The sequence below is a fragment of the Rhinolophus hipposideros genome (assembly GCF_964194185.1).
Source record: "Rhinolophus hipposideros genome assembly, chromosome: 13".
Classification (NCBI taxonomy): domain Eukaryota; kingdom Metazoa; phylum Chordata; class Mammalia; order Chiroptera; family Rhinolophidae; genus Rhinolophus; species Rhinolophus hipposideros.
The window spans coordinates 21,205,339-21,221,039 of NC_138059.1; the positions used below are offsets into that span (position 1 = coordinate 21,205,339).

At 32.1% G+C, this 15,701-nt stretch overlaps 1 protein-coding gene across 5 annotated transcripts in view; it reads left to right on the plus strand.

Annotated features, from left to right (window-relative positions):
* CSMD3 (CUB and Sushi multiple domains 3) overlaps nucleotides 1-15,701 on the plus strand; it is a 1,140,077-nt gene that overhangs the window by 878,681 nt on the left and 245,695 nt on the right. For all 5 annotated transcript variants that reach the window (XM_081069899.1, XM_081069900.1, XM_081069901.1 and 2 more), the window contains one exon: nucleotides 11,258-11,452. In XM_081069899.1, coding sequence (XP_080926025.1) covers nucleotides 11,258-11,452 — 195 coding nt within the window. The remainder of the gene's footprint in view (nucleotides 1-11,257; nucleotides 11,453-15,701) is intronic.

Here is a 15,701-nt window from a genome sequence, read left to right on the forward strand (position 1 = left end):
ATATTTGATTATAACCGCATGATTTAAATTGTGAGTATTTTATACAGGAGGATGATTTTGTATTGGCCATTGCCAGTGGTTAGTTATATGTGCATTTCTTAGTGCAGCCTACCTGCAATTCATCTCATGAAAGAGCTCCCACTGTAGACTTTTTCTATCAGTGAGAAGGAAATTAACATTTCCCTAATTACTACCAAAGGAAATGTATCAGCAAACAAATTAGCAATTTAGTAGACTCTGAGAGTTGGCTGAAACCACAAAATATTTTTAAAAATCCAAAAACTCATTTTTGTGAAGCTGAAGATTCAATTAAATATCTTTTATTCAGAGACTACTCACAGTGATAAAGAGAACAAAGTACAGTGATAATTATATTTCAGAAAATGTCTACAGATATTTAAATGTGTCAATATTTAAAGTAGGAAGAATAAAATATAGCAAAAATTATAATACTTTAGAATATTTTTGCTTTTAAATGAATCAATATTACAATGCCTATGGATGTTTATAAGTATGTTTTTCTTAAGTTTTATACTCAAGGACTATAAGAACAAATTAGATACTAGTTGTTTAAAGTTATTTTTTTTCTGTAATTGAGTCCATAAAGGACATACTGATAATTCATCTCAAGTTATCAACTAAGTTCTGAAAGTACATATTTTTGCATTTGTCATGGGATGAGGGGTTTGTTTCTTCAGAGCTATCAAAAGAAATCAGGATGAATTCCACAACTTCACATAGCGTGTGTTAAGGAAGGCTTTTTTAGGGAAAGGAAAAACTCACAAGTCAGCAAGATACAGATGCTTAGAGCCCTCCAATATCCCCATCATTCCTTGGAAATACATGCCAGGGCTAAGGCATCTGCTGGATATGGATGTGGTGTGGATTTCATTCCAATAGGAAAATTGAGAACTTTATGGGTCTCTCACCTGACAGAGCAAAGTAAGAAAATGGCCTTTCAGTGGGAGAATATACACATTGATTGATACCAGTGAGCATTAGGGGTACCAGTATTTATTGGGGCTGTCTGCAAATGCTAGCTGCTCCAAAAATGGGGGATCCTGGGGAAGCTTCAACCTTGTCATTGTGGACTAGGAAGCATTGCTCTTGTGGAAAGTTGAACTTGAGCACTGTATCAATTTATTTAATTGAAAGAGGCTCCCCACATTATATCCCAGGATCCAGCTAGCTGGCAAGTCAGGCAAACCTCAATGAGCATACAAGTTTTAGATTGCCCTACTTTTTTCAGGCAGTACCCCCCCCGTAACTATATTTGGTGCTTATGTTTCCCATGTATGTATATTTGTATATATATATTTTTTGTATATATTTTTATATTTTCCATCATATACATATCCTTTATCCGATTTTCATAATTTTTGAAAATTTTTTCATGTACATATACTTGTGAAAAATTTTCCCTTTACATTGTTTTTGAGATTTATCAATTATAGAGACATGTAGCTTTAGTTTATTAATTTCTTTATGATATTCCATCACATGACTGTATCACAGTTAATGTATAAATTATTCTGATAGACAATTATTAGGTTGCTGCAAAAGTAATTGTGGTTTTTACAATTATTTTTAACTTGTTATACAGCAATTGCTTTTGCACCAACCTAATATGTTTCAGTTTTTCACTACCAGAAATGAATCACGATGAAATGAATATTCTTTTACCTGCCTTCTTGAATTTGTCCGTGAGAATCTCTCTATGATACCTATATACCTAGAAGTGGGATTATTTGATCAAAGGGTATGAACCTCTTGAATCTAACTCTGTATTGCCAAAGTACTCTCAGAAGAGGTTTACCAACTTATATTCTATGCAACAGAGGAAGTGTTTCAGAAACTCCACACTTTTTTATTGAGATACAATTGACATATGTAACATTGTATTAGTTTTAGATGCACAACATAATGATTTGATATATGTATATATTGCAAAATGATTATCACAAGTTTAGATAGCATTCATCACAACACATAGTTACAATTTTTTTCTTGTGACCAGAACGTTTAACATCTATTCTTTTAGCAACTTTCATATATACGATGGAGTATTAACTAGAATCATCATGGTGTACATTATATCCCTAGCAGGACTCATCTTATGACTGGAAGTTTGTACCTTTTGATCACCTTTACCTATTTTACTGACCCCGGCCTCTGGCACCTACCAATCTGTCCTCTGTCTCAATGAGTTTGTTTTGTTTTCATATTCCATATATAAGTGACTTTATACAGAATTTGTCTTTTCTGTCTGACTTATTTCACATAGCATAGTGTCCTAAGGTTCATCTGTGGTTTCACAAATGGCAGTATTTCCTTCTTTTTGTGGCCAAACAATATTCCATTGCAATAAATTTCTTTATTCATGCAACTGTCCATTGGCACTTATGTTTTTAACATGTCTTGGCTATTGTGAATAATGCTGCAGCAAACATGGAGGTACAGATATCTTTTTAAAATACTCAAGATTTTTGAAAAAACCCACTGAATTTTTACACTTGAAAGTTGTCAGTATTATGGGTTTAAATGTTATCTCATTGTCGTTTTTATCGCCATTTCCCTTATTACTATTAAGTTGAGCACCGTTTTCATTTCATCCATACTGAGGTTTCATTTTTGTAAGTTGCATATTACCATTGTCACACATTTTTCTAGCCATTTGTCTGTTTCTTTTATTTATAGGAAATCTTTTTAGTATTGTGAATATTATACCTTTATCAGTTATCTATGTGGTTGTAAATATTTTACCACCATCTTTGGCAAGTGATTTCACTTTATTTCTGGTTTCTTTTGCTGTACAAAAGTTTGAAAATCAATATCGATACATAATCTTTTCTGTTCTTCATGGTCTGTGCTTTTCATGCCTTCATTAAAAAATCCTTCTTTATTATGATGGTCATAAAGGCATTTTCCTAAACTTTTTCTAAAGTTTTAAAGCTTTGCTTTTCACTTTTAATCTCTTTCATGTATGTGGAGTTTATTTTTGTGTAAGCTAGGAATCCAATTTTGTGTTTTTTTTTTTCCATATGGACAATTGTCCTGAAACCATTTTTTGACAGATAATGCTATTGCTGTCAAATATCAAGTATCCGTATATCTGCTTCTGAATTCCCTGTTCTGTTTCATAGGCCTATTTTTCTATTTACAGGCCATGACTTCTCTGAATTTTACTACAATAGCTTTAAAGTAAGTCACGGTATGAGATAGGCAGAGTACATCACCGTATTCTTCAAAATTGTCTCGGTGTCTATTAATCTTTTGAACTTTTGATTTGATTTTTAAATTAAGCTTGTCCCACCTGTTGAATTTGATTGAGACTGGATTGAATTTATAAATTATTTGGGAATAAAGCAAGTATGTGTATTTAATCTTCCATTCGTATATATGGCACATCTCTCAATTTACTTGTGTCTTTTAGTTGTGGTTTATGATTTTCTTTATAAAAGTTTTCTCATTTAAATCTTAAATGTCTTATAGTTTTCATTGTAATTAAGGAATCATTCTATTATTAGGTTTCACTCATTTTTGCAAATCATAAGGCCACAATGAATTTTTGTAATTACCTAATGTCTACCAAACTTGCTTAACTCTTTCATTAGTTATTATAAATTTTGTGGAGTTTTTCATATTTTCTATACAAACAGTGACTGTTCTGTTTTTCTTCAAGTCTGTACATACTCCCCCCACCTCCTCTTCCTTGGCTCAATACTCTAGGTAGAAACTTCAATACTATGTCAGACTGAAACGGTGACAGCTATCATCCTGTGTAACTGCTGATTTTAAAGAGAATGCATCTAGTGATTTTACATGTGATGTTTCTTATTGGTTAGGAGCAATGTTATAAGGGCTGACATTTTTAACTCATTATTATTTCCATGTGAATATTATTTACTTCTATGGGTGAAGAACTTTGAGCAAATAAGTTTAAGTAATTTGCCCAAAATCATATGGCAGAGCTAAAATTTGATTCAGAGTGAACTTGAGTTCACATTCTTATTCCAAATGTTATACTACTTAGATATATGCTTTATAAATTATGGAAAATTCCCTTCCATTCCTAATTAACTAACAATTGTTTAATGAATGGAATTGAATCTTATCAACTGCTTTTTTATCAGCTATTGAAAGTATCACGCTCTTTTCTATTGTGAAGCTCTTCATGTTATAAACTTATTATAGTTTTGCTAACATTAAAACATCTTTATATTGGTGGGATACAACCAGTTTGTTCATTGTTTTTTGTTTTTAATATACTTTGCAGATTTCAGTACACTGAATGTTAGAGTTCTATAATTATGGTATGTAATGTCATATGTGTATTACCTATTAAAAATGTGAATTATCATTGCTTTATTACCTTTCTATAATTTTCTATAATTTTAGTCTATAATTTTCCTTTCTTTTATCGACCATGTCTAGTTTTGATCATGATTATACAACTGCCTAATTTTGGGAATGGTCTCACTTCTCTAGTATCTAGTATGATTTGTATAAAATAGGGACCATCTATGTCTTAAATGTGTACTAGAAGTATGTAACACTATGGATTTAGTGATTTGAGGTTATAGAATGTTAGTGGTTATAAATCTTTTCAGGATTTTTTATTTCATCTTAGATTTTTAAAATTCTTTTTCTGAGAATTAGTTATTTTAATCCAAGTTTTGAAATATATTGACAAAAACGTTCACAGTATTCTCTTTATTTGTTGGTATATGTTTTTCATTTACATTGTCTAGTATTTTTGTTAATGTTGCTTTTATCTGTATCATCTCATATTTTCTCTAGATTTTTTTCTAATTTATTGAAATAAATACTAGCTTATTAATTTTCAGATTTTTTCTTCTAATATGTTTTATGGCTATAAATTTTCCTCTATGTATCACTTTAGCTACTTTGCAAAAGATTTAATATAGAGAGATTTATAATCATTCAATTCTAAATTTTATTCTAATTGCGCTGCATTATGATTTTTTTATTTGCCAAGAATCAGATTGTTAAAATGAATTGTACAAGATGACAAATTAGTATTACCAATAAGACTAAAGGCAACTAAAAACAAAAGAGCAAAAGCAGAGAAAAATTCATTATCATTTCATGAACTACAATCCTTCTCTTCGGATCTACCATTAATCTCCACCATCCTCAACCACTATACCGACACTCACTTACACAAAATTCCTTTACGAAGTCTTATTTTTAATCTCCCTGTGCTATTTCTCTGCACTGCTAGTACCGAGTTCATGATACTCCCCAATCCAATCTAATTAAGTCTCTGGACTGGTCCTCTAAACACCCCTTCATGGGAAAATTACATTGCCCACTTCAGTGTCTCCAGGGTCTGTCTTTTCAGGCTCCTTGTTTCCTATCCTTATTTTTAAAAAAGTTACCTCTTTGATTGTCTAGTTACTTAAAGTTAATAAAGTAAAATTGTCCTTATGTTTAATTTTGGCACACACAGACAACTATCTCAGAATTTTCAAGAAAACACGTGCACCTCAAAATGAACTGACGTATCTAGGGAGGTCCTGGATAGTAAAACTGTTTTCTTTGGCATTTGTCACATATGTTATATAGCTTGACTGACATATGCTCATTTCTGTTAGCACTAGAAAAGTACAGCTTTTAAGTCCTGACTCACTTTGTATAATGGTTTTAATTGGCATTTAAGTAAAAAGCCACAGGTCCGGCACTTACCATCATGACAGCTCACACCAAAGTCTAGCTGCTGTTACTTGCCTGTCTGTCCATTTCCCCTTTGAAGGTAAACACTGAATCTTATTTCTGTCGGTGTGCAAGTACACAGTGGTTGTACAAAGGATTTGAAAACTGAATGAATGTTATATTCAAACACCACAAAAACACAAGGCCATTCACGTGGGCTCTGGAAGGAATATCACTTTATGTGTACATAAAACAAATAGTAGAAATGCTCAAATATTGTAGACAATAGTAAATTGGAACAGAGAAGTAGAAGTTTGAAGGTAAGGGGGAGGTGTTTTGCTAATTTAAAAGCAGTGTCCTCAAAGTATTTAAATCAGATCTAGTCTCCATTTATCTCTGTTACGGAGCGAGTTCCCCAGAAAATGACCACGGAGCCGAATTGGACAAATTAACTCTCTTTATTACAGATCCGAATCTGGGCTCAAGCCTCCACTGACACAGCAGTGAGCGAGAGCCCCGAGCACTGTTTCCCATCCCTTTTTATTCTTTCCTGTTACTTGTCCTTTTTCTGATTGGTGTGCCTTGGAGAAAAAAGGGGTGCTTTTTTTTTTTGTTTGTTTGTTTGTTTTTAAGGGGATGTTTTCAGGGGTAGATTTCCTTAAGGGGATGTTCTGCTTATCTTTGCTGCACAACAGTATATCCAGTTTTGGGGTAAGCTTAACTGGGTACATGTTTTAAATGGAAGATATGTGCAGGTGGCCAAAAATTTCCCAGGGCACTTTTGCTCTGACCTGCTTATCTTCCATTGTTAGGTAGCTTGCCTAAACTGAATTGAGGCACGGGATTGTGTTTTTTTTTTTTTTTTTTTCTTTTCTTGACCTCCTTGTCACAATCTCCTTATAATTTCAGTGCAATGCAATAGTAACATATTTACAATTGAATAAATATTTAGAGATTAAACAGTGCTCTCATTTCTATTGTTTTACTATTAAGATAATTTTAGATTATAATGTTAATAAGTGTGTCTTAAATATTTATAATCATAATAGTTATACAAATGGGACTCATGTCGTAGTGATATTTGTATTCTTTTAATAAATTACATTGATTTTTGATGAAGGAGAGGGAATATACAGTTTTGTGCTACTGAAGGGGAGCTAGTTGGTGCTTTAGCTGGCAGAGGAGGCAAATTTATAGGCACCAGTATGTACAGTGGAAAACTTATGAAGGGTGGTTTATATGTGCTATAAGTTAGCCAAGAACCTTAGAAGTATCATAAATTACTTTCTAAATTAACCTATAATTTTAAAGTAAGATATAGAGCAACCTATTACATTTCAACTTTCTGGGGAAAATCATTTAATGTTCATGGTAGCAATATTTTCCAAAATAAAAGAACTATGTGTAGGTTTATATTTATTCTCACAAAACACCCTGGGAGATCTGGCCCTATGTGAACTCATGAGTTTTCCAAAAGAGAGGCCCTCTTGGGACTGCATTTGATTAGATAAGAGGGACAATCATGCATACACAATTAGAAGGGAGCTTATTCTTAGTTGTTGAACTCATGCTAGCAGGTTTATGCCCATCCATACATGTCCACTATTGTGGAAATAATAGGCAGTTGGATTTTATATACTTCAGTCTCCTCTCAAAACCAAAATAATACATAACTAATTTTAATCATCTAGAGAATGAAATTATTGATAATAATGAAATTATTGATAATAATTATTGATAATAATTATTATCATTATTACATATATACATATGTATGAATGTATTATTATTACATATATACATATGTACATGTATACATGTGTATACATGTATACATATATACATATGTATGTATATATTACATACATATATTGTATGTATATGTATACAATACATATAGGTGAATGTATACCTATATGTGGAAATAAACTTGGGAAAGAAAATTCTATTAATAGTAAAAATATGTATGGTTTTATTAGTCCAGAAAAAATTTAATTGTAAATCAATCACTAAGTAGACACTAAGTAGACACTAAGTAGACACGAAGTAATTCACTAAGTTGAATTAAACAAGCACTATTTAGTTATCACTATGCCTGGTACAAAGTATGATAAAACCTTTCTAATGCTATAGATATGATACTTATTATGTATATTGGCGTCTGTGTATCTTTATGAATAAAATGGAAACAAAAGCATAGTAAAGCTTTATTTTTTCCAATGGAATCTTCAAGGACATTTTTCAGTCCTCTAATGTCAAACTTTTTCATTAAAATAAGCATTAAGTTATTTTAAATTTATGCAGAAAAATTCTGAAAAATAAATGTTTTATAAAAATGAAAAACAAAAGGCCAGAAGTAAAATATAAGTATTATTGCTATGCTCCCTTCTATCTCCCAGCAGACATCTAAGGTAACTTATCTGCAATTAATTTAAAAAAAATAATAATTGTAAAATATAAAATCTGCCAATAAATATAATCATTATTCAAAAAAAACCCACTTATTTGGAGAATTTAAGGCAAGGGACTCTTTTTACCTATGGTCTATTCAGTAAGCAAACTACTATTAAGGCAAACAAAACTAATTATCCATAAAAAATAATGCTATCAACTTGTCTGTTCCACAATTGAAAGGAGTAAAAATCACCTTTCCACCTACCACCTAGACCTTTATATAAGGATTCTACAGGTGTTTTCAAAATTTCCAGATGTAACTGCTATGATATACATGGAAATAAACAAGCACAATGTTATTCATAGAAAGCTATTCACCAAGGATTTAAATCGTATGTAAACATAACACTGACATAAATGAATCATTTCAACAGGAGACTAGCAATATAAAACTATTGCATAGGACAGATTTTTAATTCATTGACCATATTTTCCTTTCCTCAGAAGGTAGGATATTTGAATTATAGATTCACTGGTATGTCACCGAAACTTTTGGGAAAACTTAAAGAGGAAAAAAGCAAGCTTTTCAAAAGTTGAGTATTAGGCTCTTCAAGTTGTAGAAGAGATTAATTCCTTTAAACAGTACTTTCAAGCCTTCCTTTTGCCTTAAGGGATTTAGCTCAGTTTCATGAAGGCTGGCTGAAAATGCAAGGTTGCTGTTCTACCTGAAAATTACACTGTGTTTTCCAGCTTGTTTAAGGAAAGACGCACTGTGTGGTTTTATTCTTAAAAATAAACTCACCTACTCCCGCAACACTAAATCCCCATTTTTAGTGACCAAATTTAGTATTCACCCTGCTGGTTCTTTCCCGAAAACAGTGTTGTTTGAATATTTTATCTGGAAGGAATATGGTTCCTTAGATTGGGGAGCAATTTTTATAGTGAATTCTGAATATAATTGATGGGGTGCAAATTGTATGTGTGTGCTTGTGTGTGTGTGTGTGTGCACGCACGCATGTGTGCACATGTACTTGGGAAAAGATCAAATTATTTAGCTTTGTATTGAAATTCTGGAATCTGATTTATCCAACTGGATACTCCAGCACCAGCACGTCCAACTGGATACTCCAGCACACTTCTTCCCCCCACCCCCCAGCCACTCATCTCTTCTACCTAGCCAGCTCATTATCTCTCAAGACTCAGTTTAGATGTCAATTCTTCAAGAAGGCTCCTGGATGTACTCCCCTTTTGCTGTACTCATCACAATCACAAGTTTGTAATTAATATAATTCTTAATAGACTATAAATTCCTTGATTGCTAGAATCTTTTCTGATTGTCCATTGTTGTATTTTCAGAGTTAGTTGGATAGTGGCTTTTAAGCATTCGTTGGAAAGAAAGAAAGTGGACTTCATTCCTCTAATATTCCATTGAAATCATTTAAATATTTGGTTCCACCATTTCCTCTTTAGTTGAATTGGGATAAATCTCATATAGTATTCTTCCTAAAGCACAAACTTCTCATTTCCTATAAATGTTGAAGTACTTTGAACTCTGAAAACTTTTATGAATGGAAAATATATGCTATGTAGTCTTACTGTTGTAGTTAATCAGATTTGGATATATTAAAGTAATATAAATTCTGTAATAGCCCAACACCAATGATGCCATGAGTCATATCCAGAGATATATTCATCTCCTGACTTCCCATTAAGATAAGATAAATTCTAATGCAGAAAATCACATTTGTTATCCAGAATTTGCGATGGTCCTCACATTGATATTTCTCTATTATTTCTTAAGTAATCTATAATAATAATAAAATGTAAATACTAAAGGTATTACCCAGATCTGTTAACAAAGTTTGCAAAACGGATGAACTAGTCTTCCAATGTCTCTACATAATTTCAAAATGTTCTGTCAGTGTCTTTAATTCACTGTCTGGCTGCACAGAAAATAGTTCCTTTGTTGTAAATGGATTTTACTTTTCAAATTGTCTGGTACTGTTATCTTTGAAAGTGCTTAGCTTTGACACAGAGTCTGTCCAAAAAGATACTGGTTTGGAAATTGTGTAGCTATTTTCTAGTGGACAGACCTCTCATAGAAATGAGGAAAATAACTAGAGCAGGTACATTAAGAGAAATGTTTTCAAGGCAAAGAAAAAGAGTCTTTTGCTTTCCTCTTTGTGGTGAACTGAGCTGAGCTGAACACAGGCAATGGTGTCATTTCTCATTTCATTTATGTGGAATTGGTGTATTTTATTTGGGGGATGATCTTTTAAATAAAGAAATATTAAGTAAGAAAAGAAATCTTCCTTTTTTAAATAAACTCTAAAATCCTATGTTTGACTATATACTGCTGTGTTTCCCCGAAAATAAGATCTAGTTGGACCATCAGCTCTAATGTGTCTTTTGAAGAAAAAATTATATAAAAAATTAATATAAGACCCAGTCTTATTTTACTATAATAGAAGATTGGGTATAAAATATAATATAATATAATATAATATGATATGATATAATATGATATGATATGATATGATATGATATGATATAATATAATATAATATAATATAATATAATATAATATAATATAATATAATAAATACCTGGTCTGATAAGACCGGGACTTACATCAATTTTTGCTCCAAAAGACACATTAGAGTTGATGATCCGGCAAGGTCTTATTTTCAGGAAAACATGGTATATATATAGGGTGCCAAAAATATATATATACAAGTGGACATTTTGGTCAGCGTTTCTTAAGCAGTAGTTTGCCGTAATCAGAAGTGTCTGAACACTGATGGTAACCACTTTGAGCATCTCTTGTAATTGCAGAAGTCAAACGTGACTTGAATTCATCTTTTGTTATGGGTATATATTGACTATTGCAATTTTAATAGTTTGTTTTTCCTTTCTGAAAATGTGTGTACATTTTTTTGACACACTCTGTATATCAGATGTCAATTTTAATGAGAATACCAATGCAGGATTTTATTCTGTTACTAATCAATACGAATTAGCAAAGAGTCAGATACGATTAAGGACTACTTTGTACTTTGAGCACTCAGAGGCGGAAAGGGTGCTGGTGCTTTCCTTTCGATGTAGAGGTAGAAATGAAGAAATCTTAAAGCTTTCAAAGAAAACATTATTTTAAAACAATTCATTTTATATCAACACTGTTTTACAGCAAAACTCCGAGAGTCCTGCTTTGATCCAGGCAATATAATGAATGGCACCAGACTTGGAATGGATTATAAATTAGGGTCAACAGTCACCTATTACTGCGATGCTGGTTATGTTCTTCAAGGTTATTCGACACTCACCTGTATCATGGGAGATGATGGAAGACCTGGATGGAATAGAGCCTTACCAAGTTGTCATGGTAAAAAACCTATTTTTTTTGCTGAACTTTTATTATTAGAAAGAATCAATAAATGTTTAAGGTCATTTCTGTAGTTTTTTTAAAAAAAAATCAACCATTTAACATACAACATAGAAATGTGGTATAGCAATGCAGAAATTGTATCACGGATTTTTAAATTGGATTCAATAAAAACATGGTTTTAGGAAAGTGCTTATATTCCCAAAGCACCTATATTCCCAAAGGTGTCTCTCAGGCGAGGTGCACATTCTAGTAGGTGAGCTCTCTGAGAATAGAGGTATTGCCTGTTCTGTTCATTTGTGTTCAGTACTTAGAGGATTAAAATACTGGCCGAATAATGAGAAACAAACACACTGAAACTAATATTTCAACAAAAGTAAATAAATGCAGTAAGTTAAATATTATCAAGAATTGGTGATAAATTTTTATCTGAAATAAGGATGTAGGAAAACATATGTTTCTCCTAAGAATTAGGTTATCTAAAAGTGATAACCAAGTCAGAGCTGCTCAGACAACTCCAGTAGCACGAGGAAGACTCAAGGACACAGAAGAAAAGACCTTAGGAGAAAGACCTAAAACTAGTTTCAGAAACACAATATCAGATATGGGAGTAGCCATCTGGAGTTAGTAAAAAACCGATGCATCAGAATCAGATTGACAAAGGATCTGACAATGATCTTAGTTATAAGAAGAACTCTGATCTTAGAAAAAGTCTTAGGAAAAAATACATTTAAGGGGAAGAGATTTAATATTTTTAATAGTAAGGCAGTAATCAAAGAGATACCTGAAACAGAGACGTCACCTTCACTTGGGGTATGGAATTGCTAAGCAGTTAGCTGCGGTAAATGAACAGCCCTTTTGAAATGGTTTTGAAGAGACGATCTAGAAGATGCAAGAGGAGAAATTAGGGGAGTCCCCAGTTGACAAGGAAGCAGGTTTTGATAGCAATTGTTCAGAATTTCATGAAGATACATTTCTGGATGTACTCCTGGAAGATTTTTCAAAACAAGGACCAGTTCACCACTTCATGGAACTGGTGACCTGCGTCCATTTCAAAAACTAATATCTTAGTGTTAAACAGAAAGTCAAACACAGATGGTGTAGAAATAATTTTAATGAAAAATGAGACATTCTAAGAGAAAATGGTATAGAGTTCATAGCAGACCATGGACATTTTTATTTAAAGCTTTTGGAGATTATTTTACTTATAACTAAGTAAAATAATGTTATTAGAAAAAATAATACTTCATGTTCAAAATCATAGAGGTGTTTGTATATAACTCTATTTATCAGGATATAGGTACAGTGGGGGAAAAACGAAGTTCAGTAAGGCGAGAAAAACAATAGCAGTATGGAAAGTTATCATAGATCCCTAGTCAGATGAATGATCCTAATGCATTGTACAAAATTGACGTGGAGATGATATCATCTATGGCAGATTTTCCAAACTGGGTCACCACTAGTGAGTCATAAAATCAATTCACTGGGTTATGACCAGCATTTTTATTATTGATATAAAATTTGATAAAACAACAGAAAGAAAGAAAAAACATAATTCAAACAACAAAGTAAGGATAAATCATTTTCTGCAAATTGATTCTGTTATATAGAGAGATAAATAAAATACAATTAATATACATATACCCATTTGTGTGGCATGCAAGTGTCAATTTGTGTATTTGCAATGATATAAAGTATATTTTACTGCGATTGTCAATGGGAAAAATACCCAACTCTGATCTGATGGTTAAAAGTATGGATACTTGGTGTATGACAAATATGGTAATTTTTCCCTGATGTATAATGTATTCATGTGTTAGAATTATATGTATATAATTTCTGGCTTAAACACAAGTCATTTAAATTTTCTAGGCTTCTTGTCGCTCATCTACAAAATGGGAAAAATTGAAATTCTTTATTTCAAAATATTGTTATAAGAAATAAAGAAAAGTAGATATCAACTAAATTGTCATGCTGTTAATATTAGAATAATTCCTGGCTTGAATTGATGCTTTCATCAGAAGATAAAGGGAATAAAAAGAGAAAGAATAGCTATGAATTTAATTCTCCCAAGGAGAAAAAAAAAAAGTAATTGATGACATGGATGAGTATAGGAAATTTAGGAGAGTGATTATATTGTCTAGAATTTAGAGCCATACAAAAATCTGTTTATAGCTAGAAACACATATTAAACTTAGAACAGCATTTTCCAAAATTTAATGTCAGTAATCCTGAAGAAACCATGAAAAATTTCCAGGAACCAGAGAGGAAATAACCAAAAATCCTGATGGAGAAAACTAAAAGCATACAGGAAACTATAGGTAAAAAGGATAGGTGTTAAACAGTGGATAAATGATTAAATAGATAGCTTTCAATGACTTAGGTGGAAAGACAAGAGTACAAAGTATAGCATGCATTCTCTAAGAATATAACTGTCTAAAATAATCCTATTCCTTTTTAATAGTTTCTATATTGGTAGGTCATAGCAACGTCAATTTCAACAAGGGATATTTCATAATATATATGAAGACATTCTTATGAACCAAAAATATTTCATGAGCTCAATTATAGCCCAATTAAGTGTAGTCCATTTTGGTTGAATAGTAATATCTACAGACAATATGGAGGGAAGAATAGACCTGAGTTCAAATCCTCTCACTGTACCTATGCTCTGAGATTACCTGAGCCTTGATTTTTAGTCTATAAAACTGGGTAATAGTTTTATTGCAATAGGTTATTGTGAAGACTGCATTTATAAACACAACCCATATAGAGCCTAGTAAAGTTCCTAGCAAATACTGGCATGTTGATATATGTGGTTGCAACATGGTGTTCCAAAAGAAGCATAGCACTGGAAAACAGGCCTTGCACGTTATATTTTAGTTGAACAAGTATATTTTTGTCATTTTAATATTAATTAAATCAAATTTATTAATGTTATTATATAAATACACATTCACCCACTCCTGAAAATAGCACAGGAGTTCAGTATTTTTAAATTTCTTAAGAGAGAAAAAAATTTACCATCAATTAAGTTGGAGATCACTTGACTTTTAACCATAATGCCAAGACATAATTGATATCAAATAAAAAATTATTCGATATATGCTTTAAGCTATTAGAAAAAAAAATAAATAAGATACATTCATGTTAAAAATATGACCACACTGATAATTTCTGGTATATTGGGGGAGGCGGGGAAAGCCCATGGTTTAGAACTAGATATGCTTAACTCTAAACAGTGAATTAATACCAAGAGAAAAGCTTGAGTCAGCTATGTGACCTTGTTCGATTTATTTATTTTGTATATTTAGCATTAGATAATATTGTATAATTTGTGAAGTTGTTGGGAGAATTATATTAAATAACTTATTTAAAGCATTTGGTTCTGTGACTATTACTGTCACACAGTAAAGAAAGATTAATACATTTTAGTTTTTTGATCAGGTTGACATATATCTGTTTGTTTTCCCTCATAGTTACTGTATAGAAATCCAAAATACACAGGACTGGCTGAATTTCAGATGTACTAATTTAATACTTTAAGTCAAACTTAGTGTGTAAAGCATGTACATTAGAGCAAAAAGGATTTGTTGTTCATAAGGAGATATATATATATATATATATATATATATATATATATATATATATAAATAATTGGGGAATATTGGGGAACAATGTGTTTCTCCAGGGCCCATCAGCTCCCATTCGCTGTCCTCCATTCTAGTTGTGGAGGGCACAGCTCAGCTCCAAGTCCAGTTGCCGTTTTTTCAATCTTTTGTTCCAGGGGGCGCAGCCCACCATCCCATGTGGTAATCGAACCAGCAACCTTGTAGTTAAGAGCTCGCACTCTAACCAACTGAGCCATCCAGCCACCCAGGATAAATTATTTTTAATTAAGACAATTTTTTAACTTTTTACCAAAGTAAAATAGGCACGTGATAACGAAGAAAATAATACAGAACAGCTTCCCATTTAAAGCAATTTAAAGCAATGGTTATCTGCCTTACCCCCTTCCATTCTCCTATTCCTCAGCTAAGTCTTCTAATAATTTCTATTTCTAATTGCTCTAGTGGCCCTCTCCATGACTCTGCATAGCATAATGAAGTTCTGGTTCTTGATTCACCATCTCTAGATAATATCTATTGATTCCCTGATATAAAAGATCAAGAGTTGTGTCACATTCATAGCCCCTCTCTTCAATGTTCCAGTTATATTATTTTTGGTTTTTCTAGTAAAATTGCCTTTG